At 34.0% G+C, this 19,622-nt stretch overlaps 1 protein-coding gene across 1 annotated transcript in view; it reads left to right on the top strand.

The window, feature by feature from the left end:
* The first annotated feature begins 1,443 nt into the window (after positions 1-1,443).
* LOC150094042 (irregular chiasm C-roughest protein-like) overlaps positions 1,444-19,622 on the top strand; it is a 159,347-nt gene continuing 141,168 nt past the window's right edge. The window contains exon 1 of the mRNA XM_090412757.1: positions 1,444-1,754. Within this exon, the coding sequence (XP_090268883.1) occupies positions 1,631-1,754 (124 nt within the window). The 5' untranslated portion in view covers positions 1,444-1,630. The remainder of the gene's footprint in view (positions 1,755-19,622) is intronic.

The raw sequence follows: 19,622 nt of genomic DNA, 5'->3' as shown, positions 1-19,622 counted from the left end.
CTTCATCAAGCGAACCACCACACACGCAATTAGCGATCGTAGCATGACCACAAACCTTATAAAAACACACGTCATGAGAAAGAAAGGGGCGTACTTAACTGAATAGTAGGAAAGACTATCTGTAAATCTTCCATTCCTATTAAATTAATATTTTAACTATTAATTAAAATCATATTTACTGAAATGAAATGGATAAAAAAAAAAGACTCTTCCAGTAAAACTTTTCATTCGAATATTCGAAAACCTATTCCATTCTCCTACGATAGTATCGTATGAGAATGGCATGGTTTACAAAACAAAAAATTTTTCTATGCTATTTCTATATCTAAATGTGTTGCATACTCATATCGCAAACAAATCTGGCTTTTGCTTTAGTTGCTTTGAAAGTAACAACAACATCTACAAGCCTAGAATCATCTTTCATAAATATTCATATTCATTATGTGTTTTGGTGTATATCTTCAAATGATAATATCAATATTTTAATTAAAATTTAAAAAGTAATAAACTTTAAAACTATTTTCGAGAAAAAAATTACCAAAAGTTTATTATAAAAGGTTTAAGTTTTTATAATATCAAGCAAGTTATACGATAAATAGTTTTTCCCGATGTGACTATGTAGCAGCAACGCATGGAAAATATTAAATGGTGTTTGTATGAAAAATTATCGCTGAAGGACTCCTAAACTCTTTTTACCATTCATTATAGATCGAGTTATTTTTTTAAATAACTCGATTAAAGTTTCACACTGCCGTGCAACCTGATAAAAATTCTACTTACATGAAAGAATATTGGATTTAGATTACTTTTTGCTTCGCATTTAAAGAAAAAAAGAAGGATGCATCACTTTCTATAGTTTTTGTTTTAATAATTTTTCATACGCGAACATCAGATTGTTGTCAAGCAAAGTAAAATAAATCACCCTGGCTCAGACATCTATCTTTTCAACAACTAAATTTGCAGACTCCAAAACGTTGCCTGGATATAAGTAAACTTGAAATCGATGAAATGGGAACGTAAGTACGTTGAAAACAATTAATTCATTTAAATTAAAAAAAAATTAAAAATCTAACAATTTATGTCATTAAAAGAACTTATTCATAAATATTCGTGCAATTATAACCTCGTTAAAGTGTCTTTGAAGTCTCTCTTAAACTCTCACAAGCACCCCGAAGATGGTAATACTTTTTTTTTAACACCTTCGCTAAAAAGAACGAAAGAGCAAAAGCTAAGATGACTTACAACGCCACGTTTGTACAGGAAAAACTTTAAATAATGTATTACACTCTCCCATAGAGGGCGGTAGCTGTCTGCTGTCAGAAAGCAGTGACAGACAGACTGAGCGAGGCATTACTTGACTGTTCACAGCGAACGCAGGAAACGCCAGTTGAACGCGGACTTCTCTTTTAACATTACAGCAGTATCTGCTCAGTTCTACTATACAGATCCTTGTGTGGATATGTGACACTGGTTTGGTGGACTGGTGCATCATCCGAGTGACTGAGGATAAGCGTTTGCTCCTTCTCACAGCCATTCGACTTGGAGTATCTTCACGTGCGCCGAGGTCTACAGTTTTGACAGCTTATATGTAAGAGAGAAGAAAGAAGTTACTGTGCCTTGATGATTACCGATGGACGGAGTAACTATTGAGATGGGATTCTTGTGTCCTTACACCGGTCTTCGTGTTATATTTACCGGAATATTGGTCTTTGTAACCTCGTGGGGATCCATCACTCCCTCAGTGGATGTAACAGGTAATGTGATCTGTTAGTTTATTGCGTTAATTCCAGCCGGTTTACCAACCAATATCGAAAGAGATTTTTTGTCTGTACCAGTTCAGTTAACTTTCTCTGTTGTTATTATTATTATTATTTGGGAAGATTTCTTAGGATCATACGATTGGCATTTAAAGTAAAGGCGCAAAGAAAGAAACAACCCTTTGGTAGAGTTTTTCTACATGCTATTTAAATTTTCGTTAATTTCTGGTGCTATAGATAATACTAATTAAGAAAACAAATAATTGGTGTCTGAACTAAATAACTTATTAAAAGTTTTAAGACCAATAATTTAGTTAAAAATAAAAAAAATTCAATAATTAAAATAGTTACAATTTTTTTATTTATATTATTTCAGTTGATACTTTCTTTTTAATAATTTACTTGGTAATTTTAATACTATCCTAGTATAATAATTAATACAAAATATATAGTACGTCAGAGGTGCAGTGAAAATGTAGCGTTTGTGGACAATGATGACGTGTCTAGAATGAAAATTGATTATCTGTCTCTGTAGCCCGTCATGTATCTTTGTAATGCGGCACATCTCCCCCCATTTGGATGTTTACTTTAAACATTCGCAAACCACATCGAAAAGTTTATCTTCGGCATGTTCATTTCGCGTGGTTTGTTTGCCATCCATCTACCGAGTTTTCAAACTGGCGTATATCCCATTTTCTCTTTTGTACGAATAAAACATGCAGTCGACTCTAACCTATTTTCCCTTAATTATTCAATGTACATAAACATACTTGTCTCGTGTGGTATACTCACCCTACGCCAGCTGTGGAGCGTATCGGACTATACGTGCTCAACTTAATGAAATGTCAACAAGATAAATTTTCACAGACTCATCCTTTGCCAGAGTTATACTCTTTGTGTTGGGAGTGCTAATAATTGGAAGGATAATTTTTGAATTTTCCCAGTGTTGGATAATGCTTAATAATTTTTAAAGCACTGTTTAGGAAAGGAATTAACACAAAGATAGACTGTAACTTGCCGAGAAAATCACAAAAATTACATCAACAAAATGAAAATGTGATGTTAGTACCTTTTGATTTACTAGATACGGAACAGTAATAACCAAGCCAATATAGAAGTTCGCTACTTCTAGATTCCATGTTCAGATATCCATCCGCCATTTTGGTTCACAGCTGTAGTATGCCTTTGTTGGCAGCGTTATCACCTTTAGTTATCGTAATTTGATGGTAGTCAGCTAATGGAATGATTTATTATTTATCTCTGCACATTGTTAAATTTCATTTACATGTAAAAATTTTAACACCGTGGTTATTTACCCTTCCCCCCTTTTTTTTTCCATTTCCCCCCTTAAATTTGTTAGCCAAATCAGATAACAAAATGGCAGGAACACAAAGAATCGTAACTTTTTAAGGTGTTTAATTAAACTAGAAATATAGACTATAAAAATAGCCTTCTAAAAAATAAATAAATAAATAAAGTTCCAAGAAATCATTTTGTACTGAAGGGAACGAGGAGAATTCGTATAGGTTTTAACCGTGCGGCTGATATATATTTTTATTTCGGTTCCGCTAAAAACCCTTTTCCGGTACTGAGATTCTACAGCACGAGTGGCTGCCTACTCAATAATATTGTTCACCAATGCTTGTCTATCGACATACCATTTTCTCATCCAGCCATGAAATTAATGATCCTTCTAAATTCTCGTATTGAATATTATACGACAGCATATGACAAGGTCTGGTCATATGCTGTCGTATAACCCTTGCACTAGCAGACTTGCAGATAAAATGCATCGCTGAAAACAGATCATAGAATGAAGGAATATATTATCTCGTTTTTTATGCAGAAAAGCAAATAAACAGATTGATTCTTTTACCATTTTGTACACAAGTATAAAAAATAAATAAATGATTGTATCGCGACATTTTAATTGAACTTTAATTAAATAATTGTAGAATTATATTTGAAATTCATATAATAGTATATTATAGCATGCTACAATATACAGTAAGAACCATACGATGGTACTGATACAAAAAAATTGCGATATATATTTATATTGTTTCGATTAAGTTGCGTGTTTCTTAGGCTGCCCCCTGGTGTCCATTGTTTTTGGTTAGAGACAAACAGCGATTATATGTGTGCATAATTTTATGAAGATATAATAAATTTATCTTGAGTCTAGTGCTGTTCAGACACTTAATTGAAGAACTCCAGCTGAATTAGAGTCTGCGCCAAACAAACAGAATAAAAACAGCAAAAATCGATATATTTAAAAGTCCTTGTATTAATGTGCTAGTACGTTGATGTAGTCTAGAGAAAATTGGTTACGATTTAATTTATGCAAATATGTTTGTTCTTTTGCCCGTTTCTTTCGCTTGATATTAGCGTCTGCATTTCTGTGTTGGCATTTGAAATGAGATCTTTTGGCTCGCTAAAAAATAACGATCTAGTCAATTGGGAGGTTTATTTAAATGAGATATATAAAGAAGGGAGGGATGTGAGGGCTATGTATGGAAGTATATTTTTCGATGTAGAAATATTCAGTGTCTTATAATTTTTTCTGAAGGGAACATTCATAAGTTTTTATTTTTAAAATCGACTTCATCCATTCCTCAAAACATATGTAAATCTTTGAGTTGAAATCTTCTTCTAGTTGTTCTGTATGATGTCAAAATTTTTATCTTTTCATGTAATCTCCATAATTTCCTCTTTCTGTTGGTTTATTCTACCTGATGTTCGAGTTTCAGCGTCAACCGAACATTAGTACGATTTCCGTTAAATAAAATATGAGTGATAGAATAGCGCACTACAACCACACAGCTGCCATTAAGGGAAAGACGGGTTCAGTTCTATCCCATAGGATTTTTTGTAGCCTCTATAACAAGTATGAAGGTTACATGAGTTCATTTATGCCTAATTATTGTTTCATGTGCACCATTAGTGGACAGGTGCAAGGGTAATGGATAGGAACTGCATTAGATATAGCCTAATTCAATAGCGAGTCGCACTAAAAACAAAATGCTGAATTTATGCAGGAAAAACAGGGTAGAAAAGAAAAAAAAAAGAAAAGCACTTATTGAGATACATCAGGTAGCATAAAAGCTAGCCGTCAAACCAAAAATTAGAAAAAAGCATGTTAGAGGAAAAAGACACTAAAATATATTTTATATAAAATAATAAGAAATATGCTTGATTGTTGTTTATTTTAATATTTTGGTTAGAATAAAGTTGAATCAATCGACCGTGAGATGCGGTGATTGATTCATTCAATCCAATACCCTTGGAGGTTAATGGATGGCAATGCTGTAGCTAATGAAGTTCTAACTGAGGCTCGGCTATTGCTGCTACCCTCCGGCCATGATCAGAGCTTTAATAGCTCAATAACACCTTATACCTACACTGTCCTCTACAGATAACGGGAAAGATGAAAAGCATTCTTGCTTCGCCTCTTTAAGCCAGTCCTTATAAGGATAAGGACTATTTTAATATGGTGGGGGTGGAACTGATTGGATAGAATCAATCGACCGTGAGAAGCGGTGATTGATTCATTCAATTCAATACCCTTGGAGGGTAATGGATGGCAATGCTGTAGCCAATGAAGTTCTAACTGAGGCTCGGCTATTGCTGTTACCCTCCTGCCATGATCAGAGCTTTAATAGCTCAATAACACCGTATCCATACACTGTCCTATACAGATAACGGGGAAGATGAAAAGCATTCTTGCTTCGCCCCTTTAAGCCAGTCCTTATAAGGACTATTTTAATATGGTCGAGGGGGGATTCCCGGAAAAGTCCTTTGTAGGGCTTCCAGGGTAACAAATGGCAATGCTGTAGCCAATGAAGTTTTAACTGAGGCTCGGCTATTGCTGTTACCCAGCCATGACTAGAGCGTTTTAGCTCAATAACACTCCATCCACATAGACTTTCTTCATTCAGATGACGGGATAAAGAGTCAAGGACTCAGTCCATCGCCCAGTTCTTTTAAGAACTTATTTTAATATTTTCAATTTTCTTACTTTTGCTTTGAACTTTTATTACCATGTATATTTTTGATTGTTTCCTAAGCATCAGATGATTAGCAATATAATAGTATTTTTCGAAATTATGATTAATTAAATTCATATTTATGTCTCTGCCTGCAGATCATAATTATTGTTTATGTGAACTATGCGCTGTTTGTTCGCCAACTAATGAATAGTCAAGCGTATCCACATAATGAGTTCAACATCCGGTTTATGTAAAAATCAATAAAAGACGTAATTTATTTCATCGGAACATTATTGTTCATTAATCATACCGTGTTGGCGAAGCTTATTTTAATATAAATTATTTTGCGTGATAATTTGCACGAATGAAGTACAGCGTCTTTTGTTGTTTACAGCTTTGTCAAGAAATATCAAAACAAAAACTAGGAATAGCTTCGTATTTATTTATTAATAAAAAGCTTTTAAGAATAAAAAATCATTAAATTAATTTAAACAGAAAGCTGTTAAGTAAAAAATAATAATCAGATTAACTTAAAATTGTCATTTTTTTATTTTATATTTTAATAATGTAGATAATAGAAATACAGTAAATTATTTTTTAGAAGATTTTGAATAAAGTAGAATTATTTCACTAGTTTTTGGTTTTTGTATTACACTTGCAAAGTTTGCTTCCTCTCCACCCATAACTGTAATTTTCAATGAGGCTTCGCTTACTACATGATTTTTGGATCACCACCCACCCATCCCAATTTCTGATGAAGTGTACATTTAAGTGGGATCAGACTGGAAAAGTTTGACATCTCTCATAACAAAGTAGTCAGGTGTTTGGTCACGCGGGTGTTTGATTGATCGATGTTGACTCTGGGTAAGTTACGAAGTATCGGGTACAGTGGCTGTGGCTTTAGGGAGACATGTAAATTGCATACGAAGTGAATAGCGAAGTTTTTTGCAGCAAAAATTCTTCCATTAATATGTAATAGAAAGACAGCAGCCTTCATTATTCTTCTTGCGATCTATAATTTATTTTCTTTTGATATGTAATAGTGCATGGATATCTTTTTGCTTTGTGACACTTTCATGAAATAAATCAAATGCCTTAATTATGCATTAGTTTCGTGGTGCATTTACGGGAAAACCAAAGTCAAACATGAAATTTCAAGGATTGCTAACCGAAGCTTACGAACTGGTCATTAAAATTGTACTAGGAAGATTAGTCTATTTCGGAGTATTAAATTTGTACTAGGGAGATTACTCTATTTTGTAGTCAATGTAATGAGTAGCCTCAAGCCCTTACGTTAATAGTTCCAAATTAACGGCGATAATATTTTAATCTGTCATTGCCATTTAGCATTGCATAACGCAACAGCCAAGTAAAATCAATCGACTAAATGACTTAAATACGAGATCTAAGAATAACGAGAGCGGCCTAATTAAATATCTGTAAATGAAATAATCCTTTAATGGAGGTTAATATTTTGAAATTGTTATCTTTCTAACATGATTTCCAGTTTCATCTCAAACCAGCAAATGATTTTCTGTTGGGCTGCTTTGAAGGGCTGCATCTTCCTTACTAAATTAAAGACAACAAATGGGACCAACACTATATGATGTTCTTTTGTCCAAAATTTCTTCTTTTATGGCGATTTTAAAGCATTATTTCTATACAGATTTCCTATTAAAAATAATCTTCACTATTCAGAGTTCCTCTGTTGTTTCAACCTTTAAATTTTCGTTGATGATGATCTCCAAATGGCGGACTGCTTTTGAATCACATCACAAAGGATTATTCCCTAACCACGGCGATTTTAGCCTCGGTAAATTCCAGTACACTGTTCCAGTACAAGAATTGTTCACCCTCATATACACTAAGACCACAAAAATACTTTGGAAATGTGGAAAAGTAATTCTAGTTGTGGAGCGAGCATTGCCAATATCTCCACAATAGAACCAGTCGTGTCACTTTATTACCGAGTTTCGCGGATTTCAAGAAGGATCCGACTTGATAAAAAAAAAATATTAAAAGTTAACTTTAGTAATATTCAATATTAATAAAATATCTTACTTCGTTATGAAATATTAATTTCATTAAAAATCTGATATGTAAAAAAGAAAGCCAAGCACTGAAGAAACAGAAGATCGGCTGCAAATTAGAAGCGGTTGTTTTTACTAATATCAGTGTAAATGGTGCTGTTTCTCTGGCTGTTGTTATTGCTAGTATTTCAGAGAAAAAATGACATTATCGAAAAATAAAACAATAATATCAGCCAAGTAGCCGCTTTAAAATTTTCAGGAGAAAAAATAATCGAAATGTTTGAAACGATACGAAGTAATTATTCCGCTTTGTTTGTATGGATTCCGGTTCCATTTCCAGAGCAAAATATTTTTTTTGCAAAGAAAAAAAAAAAGATTTGATTCATTTAAAATTTCGTGTTACAAATGGCAATAAATCAACTGCTTACAATACATAAACCCAAAACGTATGTAGATCGATTTGTTGTGATAAGGAATTACACTGCCAATCAGGAATGGTGCTTCGAAATACACATTTTTTGGTTTTCGCGTATGGTTTTAATACTTATTTCACTTGCCATGTTTGCTTATTATGAATTTCGATATAAATACACTCCCGACAAACATAAAAAGGTTGTTGAATTCTGGTGGGTGTAGAAGACAACATAACGAATTATCAGTTCTGTTGCTTCCGCTGCAATAGCAGTCGAGTGCTGCTGGTGAAGCAAATATAAGCAAGCAAAATCGTCATTACTGATAGCTGCTAATGAAACATTTGACACATGCTTCAGCAATGTCAGCAGAAAGGTAGAAATGCATCAACCGTAAAGCAAATTGTATTGATTAAGTTTCGTGCAATCGGAAATAGCAGATCTCTTTGGTAGAACAGAAATTGAATTTGGAACAGTGTACACTTCGAAGTACCCATCCTTGACTAAACATTTTTAAACTCCTATATTGCAGAATAAAATATTTGGTAAAAAATAAACTATTTTTTAACCTATGAGTCTGCTTTTAATTATCTACCGGAAATCAAACTCTTGTAGATCGTTACATCGTGGATAATTTTGTGAAATATGTTTACGTTAAAAAGGTGTCCCATCAATTCTATTAAAATGCACTCATCACTTTCAGAGATGATGGGCGCTGTAGGAAAAAAATTTAATATTCTAACTCATTCTAATGCATATTCTAATATGAGTAAGATTCAGCTAAAATGTATTTATATTATCCTTATGATGCCAAAGTCGAGATCTGGTGACTAATGAAATTTTATTTGAACTATGTTTCGTTCCAGTGTGTTGCTGGAAATTTAAGTTCATGATCAAGAGTCATGATGTGCAGCTACAGGTAGTGTGTAATCCTCAGTAAAGAAGATGGGAAGAACAAAATGTTCATGTAGTTTTATAGTCTATAGTTATAAGAGTGGATTCAATGTTGAATTCTGGGGAAGCAGGACTACTACTATTGTTTCAATTCCTGCTTTCAGTGACAGCTAAAGATTGGGATCTGCATTTATTATGGGAGGAGAGTTAATCTATATAGGAGTTTTATCCCTTTCATTCTAGTGTCAACAGAGTTTATATGCTGTTTTTATGTTCATCTATCTACTTCCTTGATTACATGCGATGATTATCTAATAAACTTTATCCCATAGGCGTGGTTATCGGACTTGTTTGTGCTTGCAGATCGCTTCATTTCAGACGCATAATTCAGATGATGCAATATTTCCAATTGGAAGGACTATCCATTAACTATCTGTTATCGAGTCTGTTTTGGTTGCGGTTGGTACTGTATGGACCACAATACCGTGTACTGATTTCCTGAATAGCGGGGCAGAGAAGTATTTCCGTCAGACTTTGATTCTTGTCGGAGTTAGCTCGTTTTGCACACCTTTCATAGATCCAAACGTTTCTTTTCACGCTCCAGTTCCGGTTCATCGTAGTTCATGAGAGATGATTTACTTTTTAGAGGTGTTCTTCTAGATTTGTATTTACTCAAGCGTTGCAAATGTCACTCACAAATGTGCTCTTTAATGAGTAATTAAACCATAGCTCTGTGCTCATCTACGTACCCCTCATACAAGCAAGGATTATTGCCAATGATGAGTTATAGTGGCTTTCTATCGTTTCCCCTCCCCCCTCTACCTTTGTACATATTTTATTGTAATTCCGCACAATAAAGGTCGTTGCACCGTGATGAGGGTCCTCAAACGTTAATTATATACATATGATTACTATTTCCCAATTAATATAAAACTTTCTTTAGCATAAGCGAAAACAGAAATATATAAATCAATACCCGTTTATATGACTGATTAGAGCCTAAGAAAACCAAAATAGAATTAACTATTGCTAACAATTTAATGACGACTACTTTCATCCTTCTATCAAAGACTTCATGGAGTGCAAACATAGAGAGAGAAGAAAAGGTCACAGACAACACATTAAAAATACAGTAATGATATTACTCTAAAAATATTGCCGTTGTTTGCAATGATTCTGAACCTGTTGGCACAGTTGTGCGATTTTGTCTGTTTTTGTTTAGCCCTTAACTGAATTTTAGTTGAAGAACAGTCTGATGAGCTCTGTGGGTTCTATTTATGTCCATCTCGATCTCATGATCACATCGGTCTAAGATGCCTCCTATTTTACTTCGTGTTTTGTAGCTTGCTTTTAGAATAAAAAAGATTCCTCTACCTAGAATTTTTTTTCTAGGAGTTCATTTTTATTCTAAAATGACTCATAGAAAAAAATTAACAACGTGTAATTGAAGGATTCTTGAAATCAACTCGATCTATTTATGCAATAGTTTTATTAGGTTTCCTAATTAATGTAAAACTTTCCTCAGAATAAGCGAGAATACATTTCATCAAATCTCACTATCCCAAGGAATTGTGCTTTCTTGTAACTCTTTGTAGACGAAAACTTCGTCTTGGGCTAATTTCTGTGAACTTTGTACTCCTATAATTCTAATATATTTTCTGTGTTTCTCTAAATTTTCTCTGAAAGCGTCGCTACATTGGCGATACACACTGCAGCAATGATTGTAAACTGCTCCTCTTCGTAAAAATATCGCACACAGGGAAGAGCGATGCTTACGTATCCATTCACGACAACATCGCTACATTTTCTATTCGGATTGAAATAGCTAGGATTGAATTCCAATCTAAGATGCGACGAAACTTTATAAGGTATTATCAACTGAAGATGAGTTCGACAGTGTTATACGAAAGAAAGATCGGCCGAAAACGATGCTTTTTGATCCGCTGAGCGTAGAGGAAACAGTTAGCGGATGTAATACACTGGTCTCGTAGTCTTTGTTGCTTTGGACATCACACACACACACACACAAAATAGCGATATGCTCAAATAGCGAAACATGTTTTGTGGTTCATCTATACCTGACCATCTAAGGCGACTTAAAGGTATTTCTATTTACATTAAATATGTGGATATTAAAGAAACTAGGACAACCACCCACTTCGCAAACTGCTCTAGTTTCGGATTTTTACTAATTGCACTGGAATGTGTAATTAGTAAACAAAATAAGAAAACAAAATCCTAACTGCAGCATTGCAGTATATCTCAATATTCCTAATATTAACTTTACGCAAATTAATTTAAAATAAATAAAATAATCTATTTCGTACACTTAAATTAATCACTATATAAAACCCGAGAAATTAAATAACCGTGAAAGTGTGCACTGCGCGCAGAACTTCCTCGTTCTTTTATTAGTTTTTTTGCATTTAAGAGAAAGTGTTTCGAAATATAGCTTCTGAAGTATATTAAATATTTTTTTCGATAAAGAAACATGGTTTGTATAAAAAGTGTTCTGACTTACTGAACCGTTTTACAAAAATATATATAAGAAAATTGGATAAAATTGAACTTCTCAACAGTTCCTAACAGATAAATCAGATTTCGGTCCGGATGTGAATCTTATATCGAATTGTTTTAATATACTTCTCAAATAAAAAAAGGAAATCATTCCCCACGCATTCTTTCTCTCTCTCCATCACCTCTTCGTAATCTCCAGGGCATATAAGTCCCTTGTCAAGTGGCCAGTAATGAGAAGACTTCCATGTTTGGAATTATGTTGGCAAGCGACAGATAACATACCCATATAATAAAAAGGTTTCAATCTTTATTTATTTAAATCATTTTTGCAGAATTTGTTTTTTTAAGAAATTTTCTTGAAAATTTCTTAAAACATTTAACTTCTTTACCATACATAACATGATTTATGATCAATGTGCTTTATTTATTCCTTGCTAGTAATTCTTGCACTCATCTGCATATGATATCCCTTTGGATAAACAGGTTCCCCAAGTTTACTCTAGCAGAACGCTAATTGTAAGCATTCATCATTTGCACAGTTGGCCGAAATAAAATAAAATTGGAAAGGTTTCACCAGAGAATCTATCTAGATAACTTGGATTATTAGTATAGTAATACAGATTTTCAACCGACGAACAAAATGTAGTATTTCCTGGCACATTTCAGTGATATAATTAAGAACTATTAGCATATAAATAATATTAGAAAACTGCATTCTTTAACTGATGTCCATTTTGTCCAACAGATGACTGATTAGTTCTAACAGGACTGGTATTGCCTGCAGAGAGATAACGTATTAGACATTTGAATTTTTTATTTAAATTCTAAATCTGTGGCATTTATTGAAAGTCATATGTGATATTATTAGTTGTTTCCTGAATGCGAATCTCATTATAACTACATACCGAGCGAAAAAATGGACAATTTCAACTTAAAGTACAGTCTGAGTTGGAATTTTGTGCAGTGGGAGAAAATAAAACTTTGAATAAAGACTACACTATGCAATGCATGTATCCATCTATGTATGAATGCATATTAAAAAAATCAATATCATAAAAATCAATTTTTACTGTAGAGTTCTTGGTATGAAGGTATGAGTATCTTGAATGCTAAGCGGAGGCAAATACAAATATTTTAATTCCCATTATACAAAATTATTAATGGATTATGTTCGGGTGACCTCCAAAATGCCGAGTTCTCTAGAAGAGAAGAGATATTTCTACTATATAGAAATCGTAAATTTACCCATAGAATGTAGTTTTAAGCCAAGCTACCTAAACAATTGATTTGATTTTGTATACGGAAGCAATTAGTTAATTAATGACCCGTTTCTTAGCGATGCAATCCATTGCTTGACACATGGATGGATAGTCGGTTTGTACTGTCTTTGGCCCCACGCACACTTTTCCTTCCAATTCGCATCTGCCTATTTTTTTTTAATTATTAAAAGGTATTAAGCGCCAGTTTACCATCAGATAAAATCATCCGATTATCACATGACATTTCTTTAGTTTTGTGAATGTTTGGGCAACTAGAAAAAAAAAAGCCTTTAGTTTTACGTTCACTGAAAGAAAAAAATCAATCTACCGAATATTTCGATAGGCCTTATTTTATTAAAACATTGTATGAGATTTAAAATATGCCGACCAACTGCAAGCAATTCTTCCCGCTTGAATATAATAAGCATTCCCTGACCACCCATCTGTGTGTATCTTGGAGAGCGAGTACCTGGCATTTGCTATCATTCGCCGTGCTAATATTAAGTGTCTGTTTTATTAATCTTTCTCCCATAAAATTGCGATTGTCATAGCGCAGCTTCATAGGTTTTGAAACAAGCCCAGCGTATCGCATGAAATATAGGTAATAAAAGGCGCAATAAATAATTCTTCGAGATGGTGGTCTCTTCTATTTGTCATTGGATAACGTCTTAGCACTAAGATACGATTTCAAAGACCAAACTATTCCCTGCTGTTAAACGTGTTTCTTCAATGGCGAATGACTCTTTCGTAATTTGGGTTGTATGTCAGTGTCAACGTTGATCAGAGAGCTGCAGATGACCTTTTGTCCAACGAGACTACTTGGATCGATGTTAGTTGAGCTTGATGGCACGACACTATTGGAATCCCGTATAAAGGGATCCCATCTCATGCTGTGCCTGGTGTGATACCAGGTAGCGAGTCTCTTATCCATGAATCCAATTCATTCTTAGATTTCATAGCAAGGAAAAGTCATTCCTAGACTAAAAGAAATCGATTGAAGGAAGTATGTTCGTACTGAAATATATGGCGATCGTTATTTTTTTTATTAGTAATTTTATTCGGAATATCCACATTGGAAACCACCTTCAAAGGTTTTTGGCTGATCCCTCAATCATAAAATATCATTCGCCTGCATTTATTTTAAATGTATATTTTTGTGTTTTCGGCCGTCTACTAAATGTCAACTTTGGAAATTGTAACGACATTTATTTGTATTGAGTTTTATGTTAACATTTAATCTGTCCTTCATCAAGTGGGTAGTACAGCAAAATAGAATTCTTTACAACAGTTCTTTATTGCTGGTTTTATGTGCATTTTAAGTCGTTTTCCAGAACAAATAAAGATTTCCGCTAAGTATATGACAGATGCTTTATGCGTGTTATTGACGAATCAAACCTCTACCCCTTCTTTTATGTACCCACTTTCTTGTAACCAGTACTGTTCTTTTCAGGGGCGGCTCGTGCATAGGCACTACGGAACTGCAGCGCCCCCAATATTTTATTTTATCATCAGCAATCCTATACAATTATCTTATTTTGTATAAAAAATAATAAAAATCCATCTTGTAGCACTTAGGAGGGCGAAGGATGCTAACGGCACTGTGTTTACCACAGTGCCATATTGCTAGTATTTGCTACACGCACAAGCATGTGCACGTCATAGTGAGATGCGAGCTAATTGCGTAATGCGGCACTGTCCGTCGCGCAGTGGAACTGCGCGTTTCACTGCAAATAAAAGCCATTCCTTTATTAAACATTTTTTCATGTTTAATTTTTTTTTAATTTTGCCATAATTTTGATATTTTATCCAAACACGTATGCACTGTACTTACAGTGTGTATGTAGATTTCGAAATTTGCAGCGTCCCCACTGGTTCTCTTTATTGTTGAATTTGTCTGTTCCTTTGTTAAGTCTCCCGTTTCTTTCGCTATCCTTTTCTTCTTTCTCTACCTTCACACACACACGCGCACACACACACACACACACAGATTAAGTTATCAGTATTAAAGGCTAAAATGCTCAAAATATTTTCTTGTACTTGGATAGGGTACATCCATATTTGAACTGTTTTTATTATCTCGTGAGTAAATAGAATGCTGTGAGCTGTCCAGACCGAAGTGTTACAAGTTTATCTCCGTTTATTCTTCCCCGATATTCGACGGGTAGACAAGCAGCGACATCTGTTAACGGATGTCGCTTTAATGATAATTCCTGAGGCGGTACAACACAACATTCCTTCTCATCCCCCAGCGAGAATCTCTTGCACAAATTGTATACACGATAGAGATAGACCTCGGTGGTCGCACGTTGCGATAAGCAGTCCCTCTTCTCCCCTCCTCATGCTTATCCAACCCGCACCATTCTGCCGCCTTCGACAACTGCATATCGTTCGATCACGACCTACGTCTGTAGGGGGTTCACACTCTGCGTGTTTCTAGTGATCTGCCTGCTGTTGCCAAGGTTTGAACCTAGAGGTGATGCTGTGGGCTGTACGATCTCTCTCTCTCTCTCTCTCTCTCTCTCTCTCTCCTCTCTCACATGTCCGCATATATCGCGTATTAATATCTGGAAGCTATCCACGTATTTGCATTAATACTCTTTATCTACAGGTGATCACTTCGGAACTATTCCTTCATTGTAGTTTCCGTAGTGTTATCAAGTTTTATTAATTAGCTTTTACCTTTCTCCTCTTCGGTATTGTAACTCTAGTTTAACGGGGAAACAACCCATCCGATACAGCAAATATAAGCTTAACATTCTCCAGTTGTTGTCGTTCATAGAAATTATACACTCAGCTAAATAGCCATTATAGAAGAACGCATTAGGGAATCAGTAAATGCAGTTTAGATAAATAACGTCACTGCATCAGAAAGCCTATAAATTTTGAATTACGAATATCTGAATAATTGACTGTTGTATTCAGTCAGATAAACCTAATAACAGAAACCCTTCTTGCTCCAAACGTTCTCGGAATGTTGCCTCACTGCAAATTACATTCATATAGTTGCAACTGTGGACCAATGCGATTTCTCGTGGCTACCGATTAGCTGCATCGTTACTAAACGATCTGGTGAATTAACTATAAACGTAGCCTCTCTCAATACTAAGTTATATTTAATCCGAACTTTCGAAAATTAGCCCTTTTTCTTCCTGTGGTAATTTATCATTAGGATTAATATTTTAATCATAAAATGAATAAGTATTGCGCCCTTTATTTGAAACTTAAAAGAGAGAGGCCTTCTCATTATCTAAGAACCGCATCAAGTTAATTATTCCCCGCTTCTGGTGGTAGAATTTGGGGAGGACGGTTGGGATGGCGTCTCCCTTCTCCTATGAAAGAAGCATTAGTGTGTACCGCTTCTAATTATGAAAAATGTCATTGACACTCATAGCAAGCGCTAATGCGAAAGAGTATGATGCAGTTTTTTATTCTTCCATACCCTCCCCATATCCGATTTTTTTTTTTTTTTGTTGTTTTCAAATTTACCCCAGTCCGTTTCTGGAGTAATGTTTAAAAAACTGTCAGAAAAGTTCAAGAGAGATATTTGAAATTGTATGTAAGTTGATACACCGGGAAGAATTTAATTTATACCACATGCAACAGAGTTTCGACTCTGTTGAAAAAGAGATTTTAAATTGGTTATACGAAAACAATTAAATCCATTTTAGTTCAATTTACAAACTGACCTATTGGGAGATCAACATAGTTAAGACATTCAAAATTAGAAAATTATAAATATACAACATTCTCAAATCACTTTCTTGTAATTATTTTATATTTGTTATAGTTTAATTTTATACATGTATATTATAATTTATTATTTAAATATACAGTCCATCTCCCATTCCTAAAAATGAATGGGAGATGGACTGAGTCCGTGACTCCTTATCCCTTCATCTGAATGAAGAAAATCTGTGTGGGTGGGGTGTTATTGAGCTGAAAGCTCTAGTCATGGCTAGTTAACGGCAATAGCCGAGCCTCAGTTAAAACTCATTGACTACAGAATTGCAATACGTTACCCTGGAAGTCTTAAAAAGGACTGTCTATTCACTTCACCCAAATAGAAAGTCCTTATAAGGACTGGCTTAAAGGAGCGAAGCAAGAATGCTTTTCATCTTCCCCGTTATCTGTAGGGAACAGTGTAAGGATAGGGTGTTATTGAGCTATTAAAGCTCTGATCATGGCAGGAGGGTAACATCAATAGCCGGGCCTCAGTTAGAATTTCATTGGCTACAGCATTGCCATCTATTACCCTCCAAGATACTACCAACCCCAAATATAAAGTCTCTTTCCACAGCAGCTTAGAAACAAAAATTATGATATCAAAAAACGTGTATTTTTAAATTTTATTTTATTAACAGAATTCTTAATTTAAAAAAGAAAATACTATAAAACAAGGTATACAATAATTCAATCGTATTTTATATATATATAAAGAATTATTTCTATTTTTTTAAATCATACTATTTTAAAACTTGAATGGCCTCTAATACACTATACATTTAATAGATCTACAACAACAGCCAGCTCAGTACACAAATCAGAGATTTTAAAATAAATTTAGTAGAACAGTAGTACGGCAAACGAATTGCAATGTTTCAGCAAGGAAATATTTCTCGTTTAAGGACAATTTACATGAAATAGTTGATCATGTTTATATTAGAAATTGCTAAATTTGGGGGAAGGCGATGGGCAATACTACGGTAAATGAGTCAGAGACTTAGCTTCAAATTCATGATGCTTTAGTCAAGTGTAATGCTACTAGAAGCTAAAATAAACTTAGAGAGAGACAAAAAAAAAGCTGTTGCTGATATTTTACTGACATATTGCATAATCTCATCAATGTAAATTCGATTTATATAAAATTCTCATTGGTACGAAGTATATATATAATTCCCGCTCCTGACGGCATGCTTTTCTATGAAAGCATTAGATTATTCAGGTGAGTAGTAAGTTATGTTATTTGTATAGTTTAATGCAAAGCTTAGCACAATTCTTGATAGTGTCACGCCATAAGATGCGTGCGCCGCCAAGCGGTGCTTTGGAGAGAATATAATCGGAAAATTATGGTCCAGCAAACACATATGATAGCGACATCAAACGAGGAGAAACTTTGAGAAGCATATGCATGACATTCTGAGAATTTCAGGAGTTTGTTAAAGTAGATGATGCTATGAGATCAAAGTTAACATCGTAAGAGAAGGCCTAGCGAAAGCGTGAAACTTTGATTAGCAACGATGATGAAAGGGAAGTTGTCCAAAATGCATCACTTTAGAGAGTGTGTTGACTGGTCAAAAACGTGATAAAAAAAGGTTGCATTTAATAATAGTTATGCTGTAGTTAAGAACACGTATAACAAATGTTGGGCAGATGAAATCTTTCTTAAAGTTCGGTGTTAAGTATTAATAGTTATTTTGCCTCATTTTCTTCTAATATTAATATTTTAATCTGCTTAAATTACAAAATCAAATTACAAAATTCGAGAATGTGGGTCCTTCGAATTTTGTTTTATCAAGAATCTATTGCAATACCACCTTATAACTCCGTTAGTTTTAAATTGATTGATGATATCGAAGTTAGCATTAATTATGAATAATATCATTGATCGACTCCAGGTATACAGTCGATCCTTGAAGAACGCGGGTTTAAACGGATCCTCTTATACGTATTTTTTTTTTTATATAAATATACTGGAAAATTTTTTAGAGATTTCGACAATTTTAAAAAACTCGCAGACGAACCGCGCAGCTTAGAAGTATCGAAAAATTTAAGAAAAAGTTTTAGGTATGTCATGATACATAAAATATATGTAGATACTAGTCTGTTTTATCATTTTATCATAAAATATAAAAAAAAGTTAAAGATTTATCAAAATTTACTCACACAAACACTTACATGGCGCCATTTTCGCTGTCGAGAGAAATGTAAACAACCGTAAAGATGCAATATTAAATCATAATTACATAACATAACTGGTACTGATTAGTTAAATTAATTAATTAGCATAAAATAAAAAAATATAGCGATTGCACTGCGATACCATAAAGCAAATCATATGGCTGCTTCTTCGTTATCAGTGCATGAATAGCTATACCTGTAAATAACCGTAAATTTATTTTTCATATTATCTATTCATTTTTGATGTCTAGTGTTAGCAATACGTATAGCATCTACAGTGTTTTGTATCATATAGGACAATTGACAGCCATACGATTGATCTTGTAAACAGACTATATAAACTGCAAATGTATTTTCACTTCCTTACGATTTTTTTAAATAACATTTTCTTTTCTCTAGCTTACTTTATTGTAAGAATATAGTATATAATACATACATGCCATACAAAATACGTGTTAATTGACTGTTTATATTATCGGTAAGGCTTCTGGTCAACAGTAGGCTATTAATAGTTAAGTTTTTGGGGAATCAAAAGTTATACGCGGATTTTCGAACAACGCGGTGGGTCGGCGCTCCTAACCCTCGTGTTGTTCGAGGGTCAACTAATTTTTTTTTTTTTCGCTGCTTGAAATTCACTATTTCGCAGCTAATTGGCTTCATTTCAGGAGTGAATTGATCAAGCTGATAATAATAATAAAGCATGCTAATAATAATTACAAAGTATGTCAATAAGAAAACATTAACCATTTTATACACGTGTAACTTAAAAAGGAATGATATTTTTGAGCAAGACCATTCTTCTCTATTGTGATATTTGAACTACGTTTTATGATTAAATGTGATTTTATATGGGCATACGCATTTCTAG

This window comes from Typopeltis vanoorti, chromosome 23 (assembly GCF_054136105.1).
Source record: "Typopeltis vanoorti isolate ZY-2024b chromosome 23, IOZ_Tvanoo_1.0, whole genome shotgun sequence".
Lineage (NCBI taxonomy): Eukaryota > Metazoa > Arthropoda > Arachnida > Uropygi > Thelyphonidae > Typopeltis > Typopeltis vanoorti.
This window is presented reverse-complemented; position numbering and strand designations above follow the sequence as displayed.